Source organism: Etheostoma spectabile, chromosome 6, assembly GCF_008692095.1.
Source record: "Etheostoma spectabile isolate EspeVRDwgs_2016 chromosome 6, UIUC_Espe_1.0, whole genome shotgun sequence".
Classification (NCBI taxonomy): Eukaryota; Metazoa; Chordata; class Actinopteri; order Perciformes; family Percidae; genus Etheostoma; species Etheostoma spectabile.
The window spans coordinates 18281116-18302330 of record NC_045738.1 but is presented as its reverse complement, the minus strand read 5'-3'; the positions used below and the strand labels follow the sequence as shown (position 1 = coordinate 18302330).

The 21215-nt window shown below is 39.4% G+C and overlaps 2 protein-coding genes across 6 annotated transcripts in view; one reads left to right on the top strand and one right to left on the bottom strand.

The window, feature by feature from the left end:
* vwde (von Willebrand factor D and EGF domains) overlaps positions 1-16724 on the top strand; it is a 47272-nt gene extending 30548 nt beyond the window's left edge. For 4 of the 5 annotated variants that reach the window (XM_032518465.1, XM_032518467.1, XM_032518466.1 and 1 more), the window contains 16 exons: positions 49-163; positions 2304-2554; positions 4451-4670; positions 5890-6027; positions 6632-6840; positions 7611-8013; positions 10170-10265; positions 10643-10738; positions 10850-10945; positions 12066-12161; positions 12434-12529; positions 13602-13697; positions 13795-13890; positions 14967-15062; positions 15189-15286; positions 16071-16724. In XM_032518465.1, coding sequence (XP_032374356.1) covers positions 49-163; positions 2304-2554; positions 4451-4670; positions 5890-6027; positions 6632-6840; positions 7611-8013; positions 10170-10265; positions 10643-10738; positions 10850-10945; positions 12066-12161; positions 12434-12529; positions 13602-13697; positions 13795-13890; positions 14967-15062; positions 15189-15286; positions 16071-16085 — 2217 coding nt within the window. In that variant the 3' untranslated portion in view covers positions 16086-16724. Of the gene's footprint in view, positions 1-48; positions 164-2303; positions 2555-4450; positions 4671-5889; positions 6028-6631; positions 6842-7610; positions 8014-10169; positions 10266-10642; positions 10739-10849; positions 10946-12065; positions 12162-12433; positions 12530-13601; positions 13698-13794; positions 13891-14966; positions 15063-15188; positions 15287-16070 lie in introns of all 5 variants that reach the window. The other variant, XM_032518464.1, reaches the window with a different exon arrangement.
* A 35-nt stretch (positions 16725-16759) lies between these two features.
* On the bottom strand, positions 16760-21215 carry seraf (Schwann cell-specific EGF-like repeat autocrine factor). The gene is made up of 5 exons (XM_032518462.1): positions 20850-21215; positions 20307-20402; positions 19061-19165; positions 17795-17890; positions 16760-17086 (listed from the first exon to the last, which is right to left on the bottom strand). The coding sequence occupies exons 1-5, from the start codon at positions 21058-21060 to the stop codon at positions 16974-16976; spliced, it is 621 nt and encodes a 206-aa protein (XP_032374353.1). The 5' UTR covers positions 21061-21215; the 3' UTR covers positions 16760-16973.

Here is a 21215-nt window from a genome sequence, read left to right as displayed (position 1 = left end):
TAAACACTAATCATAAATGTTTTGTTGTTTATCGTCTTTGCTTCCCAGGAGAAAACCTGCAACATTGATGGCCAATGTTACAGGGAGGGGCAGTCCAATCCCAGCAGCCCCTGCCTCACATGTCGCCCCGACTCGTCCAAACACACTTGGTCCATAGCGGAGAGTATGTACATTGAAATGCCATCGTTTCTCATCTGGTTTGTCTCACAGCTCAGTAGGGCTGTGTACCGAATTCAATCATTTTTAGGCACCATCCGAATTGGCTCCTTACTATCAAGTTTCTAAAAAAAGCCTCTTCATTCAATACCAAATTTCAATACCTAAGGAGTGAATCTCATCAGCGGCAGTGAGCCAATAAGCATGCAGCATGCTTCTACAAAGATCTCATAATGTTTGTTATAAGCTCTCTAACGTTATTCGTCGTAGAGGCATGGAGGAAAAACTCTATATTAGGCACAGAGACTGTGCTCACGTAGTTGGAGCTGAAAAATAAATAAGGGATTTGTGCCTTAATGTTTTAATTTCTTTTTGTTAAAATGGATTTAAAAAAATTGGTGTCAAAGTCACGGTACTGGCATTGGTAACGGTATCAAAATTTCTGGAATGATACCCAGCCCTACAGGTAAGAAGTCTAGACGATGTTGCACACACTGTAAGATTGAAAATGTTTTTAACGTGTCACTTCCTCAGTAGAGCTGATGTTGGATTGCCTTCCCTGAGTTTTGTGGCTGGTAGTCGCTCCGGGCTGTTTGTATAATTTGTCAGCAGCTCAGTGCAGATTGGAGCCATTGAAGTTCACTTCTGTCCCCCGGCGTTGATTTGAGGACAGCTTACTTCATTGTTACACGTTCTGACCAACTTTAATCCTACAACTTAAAGTAGGTCAAACGCAGCTCCGCTCCGTTCAGAAGAAACAGAACGTGTGGCATATGACTTCACCAAAGTCAAATCTGAATAATAACGATAGCAAGACACGGTGTGGATTATTGATCAGGTGAAATCTTCCATCTACTCCCAAACCAAGCTCATTTGTTCATGCCTGCGTTTAATGAATGATTTGTATATTAAAGGTAGAGCCTGATCTATACTGGATTTTTGAAGTAGATGTTGATATTTTAGAGTGAACAAATCGGATGACATTATATTGGCTGATAATCATTTTTAACAAACATTTTTCATCAGAAATTTATTAAATGTGGTTCTTAAAGAGATTCAACCTGAGCTGGGCATTTTACAAAAAGCAAATATTGTAAATTCTAAAAACTTAACATCTCTGTAAATGAAATTAGTATCAGTCACTAAGCAGGGGTGTTGTGGTGGCTTCCTGTAAGCTCTCTACTGACCCCTTTGAATAAAGGCAAAAATGCCCACAAAAATGTTATCAATATACACTAAAAACAGTACAAAATAGACTAAAATTAAGATGAGAAATATAGAGGAAAGAAGAAATATATATAAATGCAGCTGAAAAAGCTAAGGATGAATAGAGCTATTATAAAAGTGCTGAATTAAGTTCTGTGTGGTCTTTGTAAGGCTGTAATATGAACATGACATTCATTTTTATACTATGAAAAAATAGTCTGTCACTCTTTCTTTTGCATTACATGGACTGCAATTTCTTATCATTTATTGGCTAGTCTACATCCACGACGCTCCACTTCCGGGATTTCTCCGGTGCCGCCGGAAATTCCGCCGGGTGTCCCTCATTTTAAGCCGGATGTCCGTCACCTTCCGCTTTCTTTGTGTTGGAGTTTTAAACTCTGGTTGATTTCTGAGGACTATGGTTAGCTGCTCCTCAGATCTCTGCAGGGTAAATCCAGACAACTAGCTGGACTATCTGTTTAATCTGAGTTTTCTGCACGACTAAAACAACTTTTGAATAGGCACATGTTCCACCTAAACAAGTTCATTACTGAAGCTAATTTGCAGCGGCACCGTGGCTCCGTCCGGCGCAAGGCACCGCCCAAGACAATTGGGATTGGTTAAAGAAATGCCAGTACACCAAAGCACGTTTTTCTCCCATTATAGAATGCTATGTGGTCCAGCCAGACCCTCAATCGCAGCAGTGTGGAGGAAGGTCTGGCAATGAGAGAGTATTTATTGGCCAATATGTACCAATACAGACATGTTATTGATAAGCTAAAACCAGAAGATGATAACTGCCTGGCCAGTGTAATGTTTTGGCTCTGTCAGAGGGCTTATTAAATCTACTTTTCTTCAGCTTCAGTCGTCACTCACCACATATAAACCCACTCATCGGTTTAATCAGTCTCTTACTTATTTCCTTCTTTTGTGTTTCCCAGAGAACGAGCCTCCAGCGCTCCAGTCGTTGCCAGTTCCTCTCTGGTCGTTCCAGGGGGAGAATTTAATCTACCAGCTACAAGCTCAGGACCCTGAGGGCTCAGCAGTGCACTTCACCCTGGAATCGGGTCCTGAAGGTGCATCTCTGTCTCCGGCTGGCCTGCTGATGTGGAAGACTGAAACTGCAAACACACACACTTTCCAGTTTACTGTGACGGACGACTGCAATGCTGAGACCAGAGCCTCCATACAGGTAAGGCTGGGTTTGTGTTTCTTTTGTGTGTCATGGTGTGACCCGACCAGTCCTTAGTTTACAGTTTCCCACCCACTAAGTAAAAATGAAGCATGAATATATGTTTGGGAGGTGGTACAGTGTTGTATACAGTTAGTTTGCAGTTAAGTGATAAGTTCAATTAGCTTATATTTTAAGGATGAAAGATTTTACCAAAAGTTGTACATCTAAATATAACCCTCTGTTTAAAATATTTCTGTTGATCTTTTATGTTCTGTTTCTGGAGATAAATGGATCATGAAATATGGGGATGCTGTTGTTTTTTTTTAGCATTTGACTTTAATTTTTTAAAATGTTAAAATCTTACTATACTTTTTCCCCATTTTAAAAACCAGAAACAGAATTTGTGCTGTTGGTTCAGTTAAGTTTAACCAGAGCCTTTTGAGTAGCTTTACTGCAGCAGTAGGTCATAATTACATGCAGGTATATTGAGCAGTGAGTGTCAGGTTAGAGGTCCAAAATAGGAGGGAAATTTGGGGTTTACTTAATATTCCAGACAGTTACTAATCAAGTTTTGTGTACGTTGTGTGTTTACTTGAAAAAATTCACAAAAGCAAGAAAACCCAAAGATGTCAGAATGTTTTCTGAATCTGCATTGATTTATTTGTTTTTGTTCCACTTTCTTTAAAAACCTCAAGCTCAATTCAGTTAAAAAAAGAAACTGTTCATAACACATATAATTCTTGAGCGACAGATGCCAACAAATCCCCAAAACTCTCTATCCCCACAGGGCAGGCACAGCCGTTGTGCTGCTGCGCACACTGCAACAACTGTTACATTGGGATATGTTCTAGGTTGGGGAAGGGGTGGGTGGCTCTTGTTACTTTCTTAAAGCTTTCTTCGTCATAGAACGTGTCGGACATCACATTTTTGCATACATTTTTAATCATTTAAATTATTAAGATACAGGACGGCGTCTTTCAAACCATGAACTGCGTCATTGTACCCAGCACTTCTGAAAATGCACTTCCGAATGCGTCTCTGTCCCCAGCACATTTCAAACCAAACTGACGCCCATGGTCCCATAGTGCAATGCAAACAGGAAATAAGAGAGCAAAACATTCAGTTTCAGATGCAATTACAGATGGTGGAGAGACAGCTCCAGGGACAACACCTTACAGATTTAATCTTAAATATTTTCCTTCTCTTCTTGTCTTTGCCAAGATAAATTGTCCGTGCTGTTCTAAAGTTATTGTTTGATTGGCATGCATCATTGTGCATTTCCTGTTTATAGTAGTAATGAAGAGGTAAAACACTTTGATTTCTTATACACTAACCGAATTTTGATATGCTCAACTACGACTCTGCTTTGGGCAGAAAACAGGAGAAACAGTATTAACTTTTTTAGCAGAGTTGATCTTTTCTATTTTAGCAATTGTTAATGAGAAATGTGAGGTAGAGTAACTTACTTATAGCTTTACGTTTTGCTATATTTTTGCTATTATTATGATGTTTTTGCTCAGCCCTGGGCACAGAACAAATCTGTCTAAATGTAAGTAAGTAAGTTTAGGTATCTTTGGAATATTTACCAGTGTGCTTGTTTGATTATCAGTGTATTTGTTTATTTGTTAACATATCATTGTCCTTTTTATATATTGAGTTTGATTTAAATTACTGGGCAATTTGTAATTGAAATCTGTCCACTTACTTCATTTTTTTAAAACTTTAATATGTCCTGTCTCTTTTGTTTTGTTACGTGTCACTATGTCCACAAACCTCCAGGGGTCATTGTTTAATAAAGAAAGTCTAAAAAACACCTAAGACAAATTAAATACACCATCACCAATACAATATAAAACACTGATACAAAACCTTGTTTTCAGATTCCAAACCTGTTTCTTTCCGCCTTTCCTTCAGGTGTCTGTGCGCTCCTGTGAATGTCTGAATGGAGCCTCCTGTGAAACCAACAGCAAGCTCCCTGCCGGAAGCGGGGAATACCTGTGTGAGTGTCTCCATGGATTCACAGGAGAAAGGTGTGAGGTGGACATTGATGACTGTAAGCCTAACCCCTGCAGACTGGGCCGCTGTATTGACGCACCCAACTCCTTCTCCTGTATCTGTCCACCTGGAATGACAGGTAGGGATCACCCTGCAGAGCTGTTTCATTAGGAACAGGCTGAGGCAGAGCGTTTTGGTTTAGGAGGGGATTTGTTTGATGCAGGGCTGCATTTTGAAGGAGTCATAAAGTCATCTGTGACCTTATTTACCTTTTATTGATGGCTAGAGGAATTACAGTAGTTAAAGGAGCGCTATGTAGTTTTTTGTTTTCTCACTTTTTGCTGGCAGGTTTCTCTATAGAGCCCCCCCCCTACAGATTCAGAATAGATATATTTGGCAGCTCCCATGTTTACCTGTGTCTGACTCCTCACTCGGTCAGTCTGCCGTTTCCTCTTTCTCTGTTCCTCCGACAATGCTTTCCTAGCTTTCGGCTTCTTTTTTGCCGGCGACTTGCCAGTCCAAAGTTGCAAGGGTGATTTTTCTGCTCACAGATACTAGGGGGGAACAAGACGACCAATCAACCCGAAAAAAAGTCAAATAGCCATTCCAATGACTCTGAAGCTGTTCAGTTAAGGTAAATTAAGCTAAAGAAAACTGCATAGTTCCCCTTTAATGCCACATTACCTGCCATGCTTCCATTCTTTAGAGGAGTTGTGGCCATCCTTCCTATTAGTTTTATTCATTTTTAATTACCAGTACGGTGATGAGAAACACAAAGATGTGAGGGACGCCGGTTTACAAAAGCCAGCAAGACACCATGAACATACAATTCTTTGTCCACCCTACTCATTTAAAAAACATTCACTAGACCTAACATTACCTTCTGGTTTAAATTTGACCTGCTGTGCTTATTGTAGTTGTATGAGTTTTATACTGGAGCAGTTTAGTACAATCAACACTTCTGGACTGGTTTTACTTTTCAAACTCCTGTCCTGTTTAAAGCAGAGGCTACAGGTGTCACTGCATCCCGTTATCATCACCTATAACATTGGTGGCTGAAACTATAAAATTAAGTTACATTTTTTATATTTGTTTATTTTTTTAAAGACCCCCAAACAACAACAACAAAGGAGCCAGTGTGAAACTGAAAGCCAAAAATGTTATCAACTTGTCAATTTCTTTTGATAAACAGCTCCATTAAGCTATACTGTAGCACTTATATTATGGTCATGGTGTACTGTAGTTTAACAAAAGGTAAGTCATTGCCTATTTAATTTGCAGTTTTTGTTGTTTATAGTTGGTTTGCTAGTGTGCTGATGTTTCCACATCACTTTGCCTGGTGTTCCATGTGCTTTCAGGCCGTACATGTAGAGAAGATATAGATGAGTGCGTCTCTCAGCCCTGTTTCCCCGGAGTGGGCTGCAACAACTCGCTGGGCTCCTTCATCTGTGGAGTCTGTCCCCAAGGATTCAGTGGTGATGGGAAAATCTGCACACGTAAGTCTTCTTCTATAAATGTTATTTTAAAAATGGTTTGATGTTTTTTAAAGGATAAAGTTGGAGATACATATGCCCAAAAATGATCTTAAAAAAAAAGATAAATAGATTAATTTTGGGCATAAAGGGCCTTTATTATATAGGACAGCTGAAGATGTGAAAGGGGAGTGAGAAAGGAAAAAACATGCAAAAGGGCCGAGGGTTGGAGTTGAACCTGCGACTGCTGCAACAAAGACTTAGCCTTTGCATACAGGGCGCACGCTCTTCCAGGTGAGCTATCCAGGCACTCCAATGCTCTCTCTCTATGGTTTGTATTCATGCAATCTTACATAATGTCGCTGTTGAGCAGAAACCTTGTAGATTCATATTCTATCATTTCAACTTTTTTGTCATAAATCAATGCTGTTGGTCACCCTTTACGTCTGTCTGTGGGTTTTACAAATATTTAAACAGTGATGAGGGGATTTAGCTCAACAAAATGTTTTCAAATCAGCCTTTTTCCATTTCCTGAAAAGCCATACAAGGTTTTCACCCGACAGCAACAATCACTTAGAATATTTTTGTTGTCAAGTTGAAGTTTGTTTTCATCCTTTTTGTTTCCAAGGAAACCAAGACTCGCCTGTCAAAGCAGTGACCGCACCAGCAAGAGTACCGCAGGTTTTATTGAGGCCCAAACCCCCGGGGCCGTCGCCGTGCTCCAGACGCCCGTGTTACCCGGGAGTTCAGTGTTTCCAGAGCACCCACGTCTCAGCGGGCTTCGTCTGTGGACCCTGTCCTCCTGGTCTCCATGGAGACGGACAAACATGCACAACAGGTGAGAGTGAAGTGGTTCTTTCCCTACAAAACTTAGTTTTACATTCAGTGTGATTTTAAGTGATAAAAGTGGTACTTCAACAGGAGAAATGAGAAATTCCACATACATAAAATCAACATTTTAATTGAGATTTTTTCTATGTGTGGGAATGCATAATATTTAAAATGTATCAATTAAATTAAAAACGTGTTACTGTCATTATTGTTGTCATTAGTAGTATTAGTATATGTTTTTGTTTCTTGTTTATATATTATTTACTGCCTGTTGTCATTAGGGTTATACAAGTAGTGACAAGACATGCTTTTTTCAATATTGATAATAAGAGAATAATTTTATTTAGAACAATAAATACAGCTCAAAGTGTTTTATATAAAAACAAAACAAAAGAAGACAAAGACAAAAAGTCTTTATATTTTATATAGAACCAGAAATTAGATGAATGATGTTCAATTTTAATGTGTGGGATCAAGAATCCAGAAGATATATGAAAATAAGAATACATGGACACTCATTATGTTGTTATGAGTAATTTTGTTTAAAATGGGCGACAGTGTTTGCCTGCCTTAAGTGTGTCTCATGTTTTCTTTTCTCATTGTCCTTTTATATACTAGTTATGTAGTTTGTACTTGATGTGAAAGTAAGAGGACTCTAAACTCAATTAAAATAAACTCAGCTTTTTATTCTGTGTGGAATAAAAGAAGGTTGTATGTTTTAATGTTGACAAACCAAGTTAGTTTTTTAAGTCATATCCTCTAACTTCCAGTATGTTACAGGTCAGGGGACAGTCGCCGGCGGAGCAGATGGCCATGTTCGTATCATCAAATCAAATTCCAGCAAGGAAATGACTCCCACCTCCTCCTCTTCTTCTTCTTCATGGCTTCCCATTTCCCCCAGACGCCCCCCTGACAGGAGGAGACCAGCAGCTACTGTCTCCAGTATCAGGACAGTTTCCTCCAATCACAGAAAGACCCCCGTCCACAGAGGCCAGCCCAGCGAGGCGGAGCTGAGACCTGACCTCACCACTGCCGTTAAATGGGGGTCCCCATCTCACCATGTGACCTGTGCTGACTCTCCCTGCTTCCCTGGTGTTCCCTGTGAGCCCACCGCCACCGGGTCCTTCAGGTGTGTACGCTGCCCGTACGGCTACACCGGAGATGGAGTCACATGCAAAGGTACTTTATTGAGGAAGGGACAATGCACATTCATTAACATGAGCACTTAAATCCACACCATGTAAATTTGGCAGATTTAGCCATACAGCCCTATATTCATCTGCAGTCCCTGGCATATTGATGACATAAAAAAAATAAAAACATAGGGCGCATAAACACATGCACAGATACATCAAAAACACATAACACAGATACATAAGCACATAAACACAGATAACAGGACATAGGCTCAGAAAAATTAGAATATAAATACAATAAAAGAACATGAGCAAATACAGTAAATACAAATAAAAGCACACAAACAGAGATACATAAGCAAATAAACACAGATAAAAGCACAGGCACAAACAATAATAAAACCAACAATGACATAACTATCATCTCAGATTGTGAAAGCATGTAAGATAATAACAGCATTTTGCGTCATTGTAGTCTTTAAACAGCTTCCTGTTTAGTAAGGATATGGGAATTATAAATAATGGCCGCCTAACATTTAATATAGAACAGCAATGCTCATACTGTATTACACTCAGACCTGAATGGTTTTGAAAGGAAGACAATACATACTGTTTGGCCCAAATTGTCCAAATCAGACTATTATATTGTTCCTTCATTGTGTCAGATGGCTGAAAAGATGGCCATTAGTGCTTCTTTGTGCCTGGGATTCCATGACTTTTATGTCAATTATTTGCAAATCCCACTATCTTTGTCTATATAATAATTTTTGCAGTCAAGGCTGTTTTCATCCCAATTGTTCCCAATTCACTAACACTTCTCACCACCAACTCTTTGTTGGTATATAAAAAATATATCAAATATTAATAGCATGTTCCAGTGTTCCATGTTCCAAATTACTTCCAAAATTTAATAAATTATAGATTACTAGTTACTGTCATTTAAGAGTAATTAGTTATATTACAATATTACTGTCTCTGAATTGTAATGCTTTACACTACTTATACATTACTTTTAAGTTACATTTACCAAAATGTAACTCAAAGCAGAAGTTTATCTTGGTGAATATCACCCCCCAATCAATAAAGTCTCCTCTTTATCAACTTTAATAGATCATAGATTATTCAAAATATTTTGTATAATTAATCTGAATCTGCAAAGTAATTAAAGCTACAAATATAGATAAGTAAAGTGTACAATAGGCAAGTAGGAGACGTATCCCGTCACCTGTTGGGACACAGATGTTGTCCGTACCGTCTCTGGTTCTAGCTCAGACCACGGGGACAGTGACGGGACAGCTCGCTTCAACGCAGCGCGATAACTCCTGAAAATAATATCCATCTCGCAAGTGTATCTGTCTCTGCTGTCATCTCAACCATTGAATACAGCAACAGGAAATAACACTCACAGCTTTTTTTTCCTATGAAGAAATGTTTTGCGGTGTTGGTGAATTCTTAAAAAAATAAAACATCACAAAATGTTGCGTTAAAGTGCGTTGTTACCCGTGTTACTGAGATTGTAAAGAGTATAATATTACCGAAATTTAATTAGTAATGCATTATATTACTGCGTTACAGCAAAAAGGAATATTGCCTGTAATTGCTTTACTTTTGTAACGCTTTACTCTCAACACTGGTCTACTGAGGGAAAATGTTTCTATATATACTGTATACTGTATCTATAGCAAGTTTTGACAAAATATAAGAGAACATGAATAATGCACATTTCTTAATAGGTAGAAAGGGGTATTGTGTCTTGAATTGATGATCTTTTCAAAGCATTGTTGGCAGATCTAACTAACATACAAGGTGTCTTCCCTCTGTCAACTCATCCCCATGGTTAAGTGACTGAACAACAGCGGAAAACCACCAAGCTTCTGGAAGAGACTTACAAAGTGTCAGTACTGCTTAAATGTTTGTCTTCCATTAAAAACAGGATGGCAAACAATTTCTTGCAGCTTAATGAAGATAAGACTGAAGTCCTTATTGTTGCTCCAGATAGGCCTGCAAGGTTGTTCAGCTTTTGGGGTCCCTTTCTTCAGCTGTATGGTATTTTTATTGCAGCATAAATTACTTAAAGCGGTAATGACTTGTTTCCGTGTAAACTTCTTAATGCATTGCAGTGACATGTCCTCCCATTCCAGGTGGATTCCTGCCATTCTAGGTGGATTTTTTCAAATAAACGTTCTGATTTGATTTCAGCTATGTGCAGGTATCAGTGTGGGAAGAACATGGAGTGCACTTTGCCCAACACCTGCGCCTGCAAGGAAGGCTACACCGGATACAACTGTCACATTGGTGAGAAGGAGAACATTTTGTTAGAGCCCAGCTTGTTTATTTTTGTGCTGGAAGCAAGTTCCTTAAGTCGCATGAGTCTTAAATGCACCTCTGCAACTCATAGTTAGACAGTAAACCTCTGAGTACTCTGAGCTAGGCGTGGGCAATATATCGATAGTACATCAATATTGTGATATGAGATTAGATATTGTCTTAGATTTGGGTTATTGTAATATGGCTTAATTTTAGTCTGGTTTTGAAGGCTGAATTACAGTGATGTCTTATCAGACTGTTTTAGCTGTTTTATTATTTGCCTTTAACCTCCAAATATTTATATCCCCATTATTGATGATTATTAATCTAAAATTGAATTGTGAAGGTGTTTTCTTCCCTCTCAGCGGTGTGTCGACCTGACTGCAAGAACCAGGGGAAGTGTGTGAAACCGAATGTGTGTGAATGTCCTGCTGGCTACAGCGGGCCCACCTGTGAGGAAGGTAACCCAAGATTTTATTAGTATCTGTCTAACAAGCTGACGCACACAGAATACCGATGAGGATGCTTGTGTTGATGCTTGTGTTGATTTACAACCCTGTGTCGCTGTGTAGCGAGCTGCGAGCCGCCTTGTCAACATGGAGGCACCTGTCTGGCCAGAAACCTGTGTACCTGCTCCTATGGCTACGTGGGACCCAGATGTGGAATCAGTGAGATGTTACCAACTTACTTACTACTTATCGAGTGAAACATTTTCAGATGTTTTTACAGTTTGTATAGAAGTGGCAGTCTGAAAGTTACAGTGCTGTCTGTAATTAGTAGGACAGTGGATAGTAGACAATCTGTCCCCAAACGTCCCACTCAGATTGTAAACGATGTAACGTTATTTATTGTAAATCTTCAAACTTATTTTCCCGAAAGAACCAAGCAGGCTTGCCTTGTTGCAAAACTTTAAATTTTCTTAAAAACTTGCCATTTTCAGCATGTAGTTCGCTAGCTAGAGGTTTGTTGTTGTGTCCCAAAACAAAGAGAGTTTTGCAAAGCAAATGACACCCGAAGATTATCCAGCGATCACGGTTCAGTCTTCCAATGCCGACTTAGGAATAGGTAAACATTTTGGGACATACACTTATTTATTTTCTTGCCGAGAGTTCTTGCTTGCACGATTTGGGGAAAAATATGAAACACTCTGTCATGATTTCAAAGTGTAATATTTATTGCACACATGAACCATGACAACACAAAATAAATTGGAAGTACCAAACATTGATATTTTTTTGGCACCTATTGCCCATTCCGCATCACCACAAGCCTGTAAACATAGAGGCTTCAGTGAAGAGAAGGGAGAGCATTGCAGCGCTTGGGAGCGCTGTAAAACCAATTTTATACAGTCTATGTTTAACACTCAGAGAAGGAAGCAGTAGCGTTCGTGATGCAGTCGGCTTGTAAAGAAAGAAAGAGGAAATCTAATATTGCAATATTCTTGACCAAATACCTCAATGTTGATATTGCGACAATATTGTACGGTTGGCTATTGCTTTAACAAAATGTTATTTACACCATGTGATTTTTGATAAATATTCTCCAGAAATTATTTAACGACTTAGTGGGTAAAGGTAAATAATAGAACAGCTAGAACAGTCTAGTAAGTTCAGAAAATTACATAATTTTTTTTATAAAGACAACCTTTACCATATTACGATATTACGGTATGTACAATATCTAATAAAATATCTAGTCTCATATCGTGGTATCGATACAACAGTGATATATTGCCCAGCCCTACTTAGGTGGCACATTTAAAACACAATAACTATTTATCTGTTTCAGTGGTGTGTAACAGGCACTGTGAAAATGGAGGCGAGTGTGTGTCTCCTGATGTCTGCAAATGCAAACCTGGCTGGTACGGACCAACATGTAACTCAGGTACAACACGCTGTGCAATCACACTGCAGCTGTTTCTATTCACAGGTTTTGCATCTAATATTTAATAGACCACATTGCTAGGTGGCACAGCATTTAATCTTAAAACATACAACTTGCGTTCAAGCACTAAAAATTGAAACAGTTGCCATGACAATACAATACATCTTACACCACAGCAAAGCGTACAGGCTTTTCTCAGCCACATACTGTAGATAAAAACAAAAAGGTTGAAATACATAAAATCTAAATGTGTCTCGCTGTTTCTTCCACAGCTCTTTGTAACCCCGTCTGTCTGAATGGAGGAACATGCATGAAGCCCAACATCTGTGCCTGTCCCAGCGGCTTCTACGGCTCCCAGTGTCAAATCGGTAAAACTGTGATGAATGTTTATCACACTGACACATTTTACTGCACTGCTGTTCTACCTCAGAGAGGGAGTGTGCAGAAAATGTGGATCCTATTTCCATTTCAGCTACTAGCAGAGGATCTTTGAGGTGGTGGCTTAAATGATGAGGCTCTTTAATACAGTGACAAGCAGGGTTAAAGAGATTGGTTTGCTCGTACTGGCTCTTTCTTTAATCTCTGATATTATCAGTCTACCTCTGATATCACAGAGGTCCCGTTTAGCTGCATTAAAAAAGATCCCGTATTAGAGTTAATCATTCTCTGTTGAATTAATTATCCATTTAGCATTATGTTTCCTTTAACATTTATTAAATGTGGGTCACCAAGCTGCAAAAGCGAAAGAGTTTAAAAAGTCTGAGTTTTATGGAGAGTGTCCCATAATGGTCCAACTGCTGTTTCAGTGGCAAGAATAAAATTCCAGGGGAAAGTGTTGTTCTTAGTATAAACATGCCACAAAGAATGAGAATTGATAAAAATATCAGCATTTTGTTTTTAAAAAGATTATTTTTGGGGGCGTTTCCTGGAGAGGACAGCTAGGTGAGAAATGAGGGAGAGAGAGCGGGAAGACATGCAAGAATTTGTCATAGGTCGGACTCAAATCTTGGATCTCTGTGTCGAGAAATAAACCTCTAAGTCTTTGTGCACCTGCTGTACCAACTGAGGCAAATATCAGCACTTTTAATAGAAAGATACCAACATACTTACCTTTTAAAAAGATGCCTTGCAGATGTTTCCTTTTCACTAATAATATGGTGATTATTTCCCGATCCCTGCAGGCATTCACTTCTCTACACAAACCGGTCAGAGTTTAGGTTCACACAAACTTGCTAAGGGTTTTCCTTCCTGTTCAATACATCAGTTTACCATGTAGGAGAGGACAGAAGGCAGAAAAGCTTGAATTACTTTTCTGACTTTTAAAAACTTGAACAAGAGGTTGGAGTTTATGTCACTATTTCTTTTTAAAAAAATGCTCATTATTTACATTTCTTTGCGCCTCCTGAAATCTTGACAGTTTAACATTGTTGTGTTTTTCAGCTGTATGCAGTCCTCCTTGTAAGAATGGAGGACAGTGTATGAGGAACAATGTATGCTCCTGCCCTGAAGGTTACATTGGAAAAAGGTGTCAAAAGAGTAAGTCAAATCACCGACTGCACATTTGAAGGGATACCTTCCACTAGCTGCCCACAACTCAATATGTTCATCCAATGTGTAAATAAATGTGTTCCAGGTGTCTGTGAACCGATGTGCATGAACAAAGGCAAGTGTGTGGGACCCAACACATGCTCCTGTACGTCAGGATGGAGAGGGAAGAGGTGCAACATACGTGAGTGACTCTGTGTTTTATTCAAACACACCAAATACATCATGATGTAAAATAGAGATCCTGCACCAGTATCTGCACATAGTTGGCATGCTTTGAAATCATGTATTAAATATGCATTGTTACTTAGGGTTAGGGTAGGAAGGTTAGAGGTGAACATACTTTACAATAACAAAATAGGACCAGGCAAAATCATTTCCTTCTCCACAAACTCAAATTGTTATGTTTTCTCTTGTTTGCTGTTTGTCTCTCATTTATTGGCTGTGTCGCCGGTGATGCCCAATCAGCAGAGACGTGTATGTAAACTCGTGGTAATAAAAAAGGCAGAGCGCACACAACAGGGTGTTCAAGGCACCCTCATTTTAGTTTTAAAAAGTGTATATACATTTTGTCCGGGCTGAACGTGACCCCTGTTTCAACAGGAAAGACATCAAATGCAGGGTGCTAGATGCACTTCAAGCTAAAAGGATTTCCATTGGCTATGATTATATCAATTAATCTGATGGTCATTTTCAAGATTCTTTAATTTGTCTATAAATTGTCAAAACAAAGTGAGAAATGCCCGTTATAATTTCCCCCACCTCAGGGAGATGTATTCAAACGGCTTGTTTTATTTGACCATTTCTAATACATTTTGGGATCTTAAGATCTTTACCCTAACTAAGCACTCTATGAAGTAAAACATTTGAGTGGTAGAGCTTTGAGTGGGCCATGCCCAGTGTGAGAGGACTGGGAGGCTCAGCTTAGGGCAAAACTTGTCACCTGCCCACTTTGCAAATTGTGTTTTTAATGTGACTTTATTTATAAAAACAAAGGACTTTCTCCTACACAGCAGCGTATGTGTGTTTACTTTCTTCATTACAAGTACTAAGAAGACATCATCTAGGTTCCCACTCATTTAGGTACAGATAAATAAGAATATATCCAGTATTTAGTTTTTCCCATTACCGGAAGATTCTGTACTTTCTCAACAATATCAAATTATGAACTTTTTTCAATACTATACTTACTATACTAAAGTCTTTGAAGCTGCTGTAGACAGTTGTGTTCATTCCTCCCTCTCTGTTTTCTCGCTGTAGCTGTCTGTCTGCAAAAGTGTAAAAATGGGGGTGAGTGTTTGGGACCAAACACCTGCCACTGTCCCACCGGCTGGGAAGGCCTCCAGTGTCAAACACGTGAGTGAATTCATGATAAAACAATGCAGCAGCATAGGGACTATTAACTTACTTCCAATTGTACCTGAACTTTATATTTCAGATATATTGTTTTGATCTATTTTGTAATACTGATTGCCTCCTTAGCGGTCTGTACACAGCGGTGCCTGAACGGTGGAAGGTGTGTCCTCCCTGACTACTGCCACTGTCGGAAAGGCTACAAGGGCCTCACCTGCGCAATAAAGGTCAGCGTAGTAGTCACACTTCATATACAGTGCATGTCTCTGTGTAGCTCAGTGGGAAAAGCACTAATAACTCCATGGTTAGAGGTTGTATTTCCTCTGGGCTTTCCTAGCCACAGTTTGGGTCACAGAGCTAAGCATCAGTTCCTCTGAAAGATAAAGCAGGTAATGTTTGACAAACCCAGAGGGTCATCCAAATGGTTAGTTAAGTCTTTGAGCATTCTAGAAATACCTTAAAAAAACAGTGATTTTAAATTACTTTCTGGGTTTTCTTCTTAACCTTTACTTACTTACTTACTGCCTATTATGCCTGTTGGCATGTAGGGCAACAACAATGGATTTCCACTCTTGTAGTATTTGCCAAAGACTGTCTCTGTGGATGCTGTCAAAGGCCTTTTCGAAGTCTGCAAAGTTTAGTTAGATCTGCCGCTGCCACTCTGTGCACTGTTCAACGATGTTGCGTAGTGTGAATATTTGGTCAACCCACCCTCTACTTTTCCGGAACACTACTTGTTGCTTTCTAAGATGGGCATCAATTGCACCTGATATTCTCTGTACAATGACTTTGGCAAGGATTTTTCTGAAGGTCTTTATCTTTATCTTTTAGAAAAAAAGATGCTCATCTCTGTGACTCAAATGTAACACAAATACATAAGAAGCACTAACTTGGGCTTAGGCTCTCCATGCTCTTTAGAATCCAAAGGTATCCACCACCTTAGATATATCTAAAAACATAGTACGTGAATTTCTTTCTTTTTTTAATTCATTTATGTTTGCACATTTACAGGCTTCACAAGCATGATGGAAAAAGAAATGGGATGAAGGAAGCTAAAAAATGCACAAAGCAGGAAGAGTGTGTGTGTATGAGACAGTGTGTTGGTGGATATGTGTGGCTCTGTGCACATATGAAGGCTAACAGGGGGACTTGATGTATTGCACTTGTCTGTTCATCCCTGTATATCACTACCTCAAGGCTCACAGTAACACACATCTGTTAAATGCATCAGCACAGACGTTATACAGATGCGTGAGTGTTACTGGACAGTATTATGTAAAATAAGTAAATGAAAAATCAATCAGTTTCAGTGATGAATCATTCATGAGCTGTAGGTTATTACCAGCAAGCTTTTAGTTTTAGGTTTTTCACAATTTAGCCAAAGTATAGCTTTTTCCAAACTGATGTGCATTTGTTTGAGATAAAAAAAAAATGCAAGGCTGCTTTATTAATTAGGCCTAATTTAGATGGTACACATCAGTCTTGTTTTAGACTCAAGACACTGAATCAATATGTTAATTTGTTTAGTTTCTAGTTTCTTTATTGCTTTCATTAATGTATTGTTTAATAGGATAACGTAATGACCACCTGTTGGAGGAGTTATATATAGGGGTTTGTTTTATAAAAAGAAAAATCTCTGACGACACCAGATAACACTGTGTTACATGGGACAAAATAAAGAAAATGTTAATTTGATAATGCACTCTTTTATTCATTTAATGACACAAATTACAGTACAGTACACGTTTACACAGTCAAATGAGAACAGTAAACGGATTCAAGGTTTCTTAAAAAGTATTCTATACATGGTACAAAAAAAACTACAAATGTTTCAGCTTAAAAATATTGAACCATCCTCATTAGCATAAAGCCCCTTATTGGGCCTCATTGACCTCTGACCCTGACAAGATTACACTAGTGGGACTTCTTCCTCTCCTCGCAGCGAGGGCCAGAGAAAGGGGGGCGACAGCGGCATTTATCGGGAGAAATGCACTTCCCTCCATTCAGGCAGGACTGACTGCACACAGCTACAGCCGGGACAAAAGAAACGACAACAAAAATTGTTGAGGAACAAGTAAATGACTAAGTAGAGCAGGGGTCAGCAACCTTTTTAATACAGTGCCATTTAAAAATGTTCTTGTTAATCAGTGTGCCGTATTGGCAATAAGTCTGCCGTCATCTACCGAGCCTGCTCAGGCAGTGTTATTTTTTTCCTTTTGCGCTGCATTGTGTGAAGAAAGCAATGAGTACTAGCCAATCACAGGCAGAATAGAGCAGATCTTTGCAAAATGCAGACAGGGAAAAAGTTAATCAAACTTTTGTATTTCCAAAAACCTTCCAAAAAGTGTGTTATGTGCTGGGCATTGGTTGAGCTACTAATGGTGGCACACATGCCTAAGGTTGCTGACCCCTGGTGTAGAGCTTGTAAATCCAGAAACAGAGAGGAGAAGTGTTTGCATGTCTGGGTCACATCTGGAGAAACACTGAGCTGAACACATTCCCTCAGCAGACACATACATCCGATTAATATCATTCTCGGCTGTTTGGCAGACTAATATCTGTAACATCTGTCTTCTCAATAAGATGTAGACAGTTTCCAGGGATCCTGGGAAAGCACAACCAAAGCTGAACAGAACAACGCTTTGAACAAGCAGGAGAGGAAGACAAAAATGGTGCTTGTCAAGTGCATTAATGCATATGGAAGTGCTTGGTGTCTGCGACCAGGGTGAACTCACCAGTGTGGCAGGCACCACCCAGCCATCCCTCCGGACAGCTGCAGATTCCTGGGGCCACACAGATTCCACCGTTACCACAGCCTTGGGGACAGATTGCTGCACCGGAAACGAAACAAAACATAGAAATACATTCTCGGAACGCTAGAAGGCAAGTCTGAGCTTTAGCTAAAGATGACACATTTTATTGGAGGCAAAACAATACTCAGGGGCAAAAATAACTTTTGGATGAGTTAACGGTTACATTTTGTTGTTGTTGGGGTGATTCTCTTATTTGCTTATTTTGTTAAATAATTCAATACCTCTCTCAAATGTGTATGCTAAATATGGAGGTGCAATTAGCTTAGCTTAGCATGAAGACTGGACATGAGGAAACAGCTAGCCTGGCTCTGCCCAAAGCCGACGGTAACAAAACCAGCCTACCAACACCTCTAAAGCTCCCTAATTTAACACGTTCTACCTCGTTTGTGTAATCCGTACAAAAACGGAAGCATAAAAACGACAAGTTGTGGTTTCTCAAGGCCTGAATCTGTCTTGGCCAGGGTAAATTCTTCTTTTCATCTAACTTGCCTCAAGATATCAAATAAGCGCGTTTCCCAAAATGCCGATCTCAGTAGTTTGGAGATGGAGACAAATAGGTGTTTTCAAAAGCAGCTTGTAATAGCAGCTATAATGTGAATGTGATATAATTTTAAAAAAAAGTGTGTTTAAAAAGGACAAATTTCTGTCTTCATTCATTCATCACAGTGGTTTTCATGATCTTGGGAGGTAACAAATCAAACAGCTAAACAGTACATGGATACTTTATACAAATTCCGGCTAAACTGCTTATTTAAATTAAGCGCTAATTTCTCATGGGATGCACATTAAGAGAAAACTGTTGTCCACCATGTTACTAAAAAGTCAAGGCAATTGTATATAGCCCAAACTTATGATCAAAAATCTTAAAACAGAAAAAAGGGAAAAGTGTTTTTGCTTCTCCACTTTAGTTTATCTCAACCAATAAGCCCAACTTGAGCTATGCCAAGTCTCAATCTCATCATTCACAAGCTGGAAATTGAAATGCCAATCATAATCACTTAGTTAGATAAATTACTGAAGGGGTAAAGTGAAGGCTTCCCATCCCGACAGCAACTTGGAAACAGAAAAGGATTTTAAAACATTTTAGTGGGCTGCAGCTGATGAATAGCTCCAGCTGAGAGACCGGCTCCATTTGGTGACTTTAACAGTTTGTGTTAGTAGGGTAATTAGATACGGCCATAAACACACCCTCCTGGCATCTAGAGCCGGTCCAGCTTGAGGGGCAGATACACTTTGCCACACCGTTGACAGGGATGCATTCTCCACCGTTCCAACATCCCCCATCACACGTCACTGCCGAGAGAGAGAGAGAGAGAGAGAGAGAGAGAGAGAGAGAGAGAGAGAGAGAGAGAGAGAGAGAGAGAGACACACACACACACACACACACACACGTCAGCAGTGTTTTTGTTAATACTGATTTCAGAAATATATAACTTGCTCATGATTCCTAAATTCCGCAAGGTCCAAAAAAATTAAGTTATATTTTCTGTAAATAGTACCACCATGCACAATTTAATTGTCTAAATGCATGCTTCCCTTTTGGGACCCCTAATCACCAGTTTCAAATGCCTACCAGTTGTGTCTTACTTTTTTATTTATTTTGAGAAGCTGTATAATGTAAAACTATCCAGTTATAATTCTCTAGAAAAAATGAAAAGGACGTAAACATAAATTGTGGGTTTTGTCTGGTCCCTGACTTGTTATCCGTCTTGCGGCTCCTCAGATTTATCTTGCGACCCCTTGTGGGGGTCCTAACCAAGGGTTGGGAAACACTAGTCTAAATGTTTCAAATAATTCTTCACACTGACAGGAACATGACTCTTGTGGTTTATTTTGAATCAGTTTAATGTTTGCCAAGAACTTAACACATTTAAAGTTATTTACTTCAAAATAATAGGCTACCATGGAAATCTTTTAAATGTCCATCATGTGTGATATGGTTGTAACTGAATGACAAACTCCTCCACAGGTTGGTGAAATCTCCAAATTCACAGAAAGAAAAAACAAAAAACATTGAGGACATGACCTCAGTTTCCTCAATGGTGGCTCCAGTTCAGCCTTAATACTGACCATCACTCATTTAGGTTGAGCTACCGGAGAAATATTTACAGCATGCCTATTGAACAACTGCAGTTTTGTTCTTGGGACATTTTGTAGCTGCTGTACTTTCCAGCTGTAAGTTTGAAGGAATCTGTTCTGTGTCTGGTAAAAGAGTGACAGCTGTGTGTCGGAATGTATTGATATATATTCTACTGTGCCATTGGAAGAAGGAAGATACAGGATACATACAGTTACTACAGGATAGATTCAGATAAAATGCATGTAGACTGATTTCCCCACATACTTAAATAGTGGACAGCTTTTCAGAGTCCCAATAGCTGTTAAACAAACCAGATATTTAATTCACAAGGGACTGCAAACACAGCCTGCTTACCTTTGTGACAGTATTTTCCTCCAAATCCTGGGGGACATCTGCATTTTCCAGGGCGAAGACACATTCCTCCATTCTTGCATTTGGGATAACAGTTGGCTGTGTTCACACAATAACACAGGGTTTTGACATTATAATTCTCCATTTCAAAGTGTAAATCTTAGATATTGAAAAGTTAGAATGATAATAAATTAGCCTAATACGTTGAGAAATATGCCCAAGTGTTTTAGAACTTGTCTTAAAGTCATAGGGCTGTGTTTTGCATTAATAACACTAACCTAAAAAGTCTGAATTAAACCTGTTTTATATAGGCCTAATGCTTTATTTAAGTAAGTGAATTCAAGTGCTGGACAATTTTGACTCATGGTCTTTAGTGTAGAATTCATAAGCCGCCACAAGCATTTGTTCTTCTACTACAGGATGAGGAGTGTAAGCCTACTGACTGGTTAAAACTAAATTAGCGTAGGCTATACTTTTATAATAGAGGACAACTTTACACCTTAAAGAGCATTTAAATATAAACAGATAAAAGGTTTGTAACATCACCATACTGGCAGGTCTCTCCTTCATAGCCCTTGGAGCAGAAGCATGTGTTGTTGCGGATGCAGGTTCCTCCGTGTTTGCATGCAGGTTCGCAATTCGCCTTGGTGTCAAAAACGAACCCGACCGCGACTCCCCGGGGCGCGTCAGAGCCCGCGGAGCAAAGAGCGACCATGGCGGCCAAGAGCACCGTCAAACCGAGAGCCCCAAAACCCATGTTTGGTGTTTTGTTTCTCTACTTGGGAGAGAGAGAGAGGGAGGAATGAGCAGACAGCGGTGGACGGAGGGTGGAGGAGAAAGTACCGAGACTTCCCCTCGTCGCCGCCGCGGTTGATTTCTGGGAACCCCTACTACAGGTTAGTGCCGGGGGGG

What these genes read in the sequence shown, in the direction of transcription:
- seraf (XM_032518462.1), bottom strand. Translation starts at nt 21,060, where the DNA reads ATGGGTTTTGGGGCTCTCGGTTTGACGGTGCTCTTGGCCGCCATGGTC. An exon ending in AGGAGAGACCTGCCAGTATG is followed by an intron (nt 20,403 to 20,849) that starts GTGATGTTACAA and finishes GTGTGAACACAG; the next exon opens with CCAACTGTTATCCCAAATGC. An exon ending in GGGTGGTGCCTGCCACACTG is followed by an intron (nt 17,087 to 17,794) that starts GTGAGTTCACCC and finishes TCCCGGCTGTAG; the next exon opens with CTGTGTGCAGTCAGTCCTGC.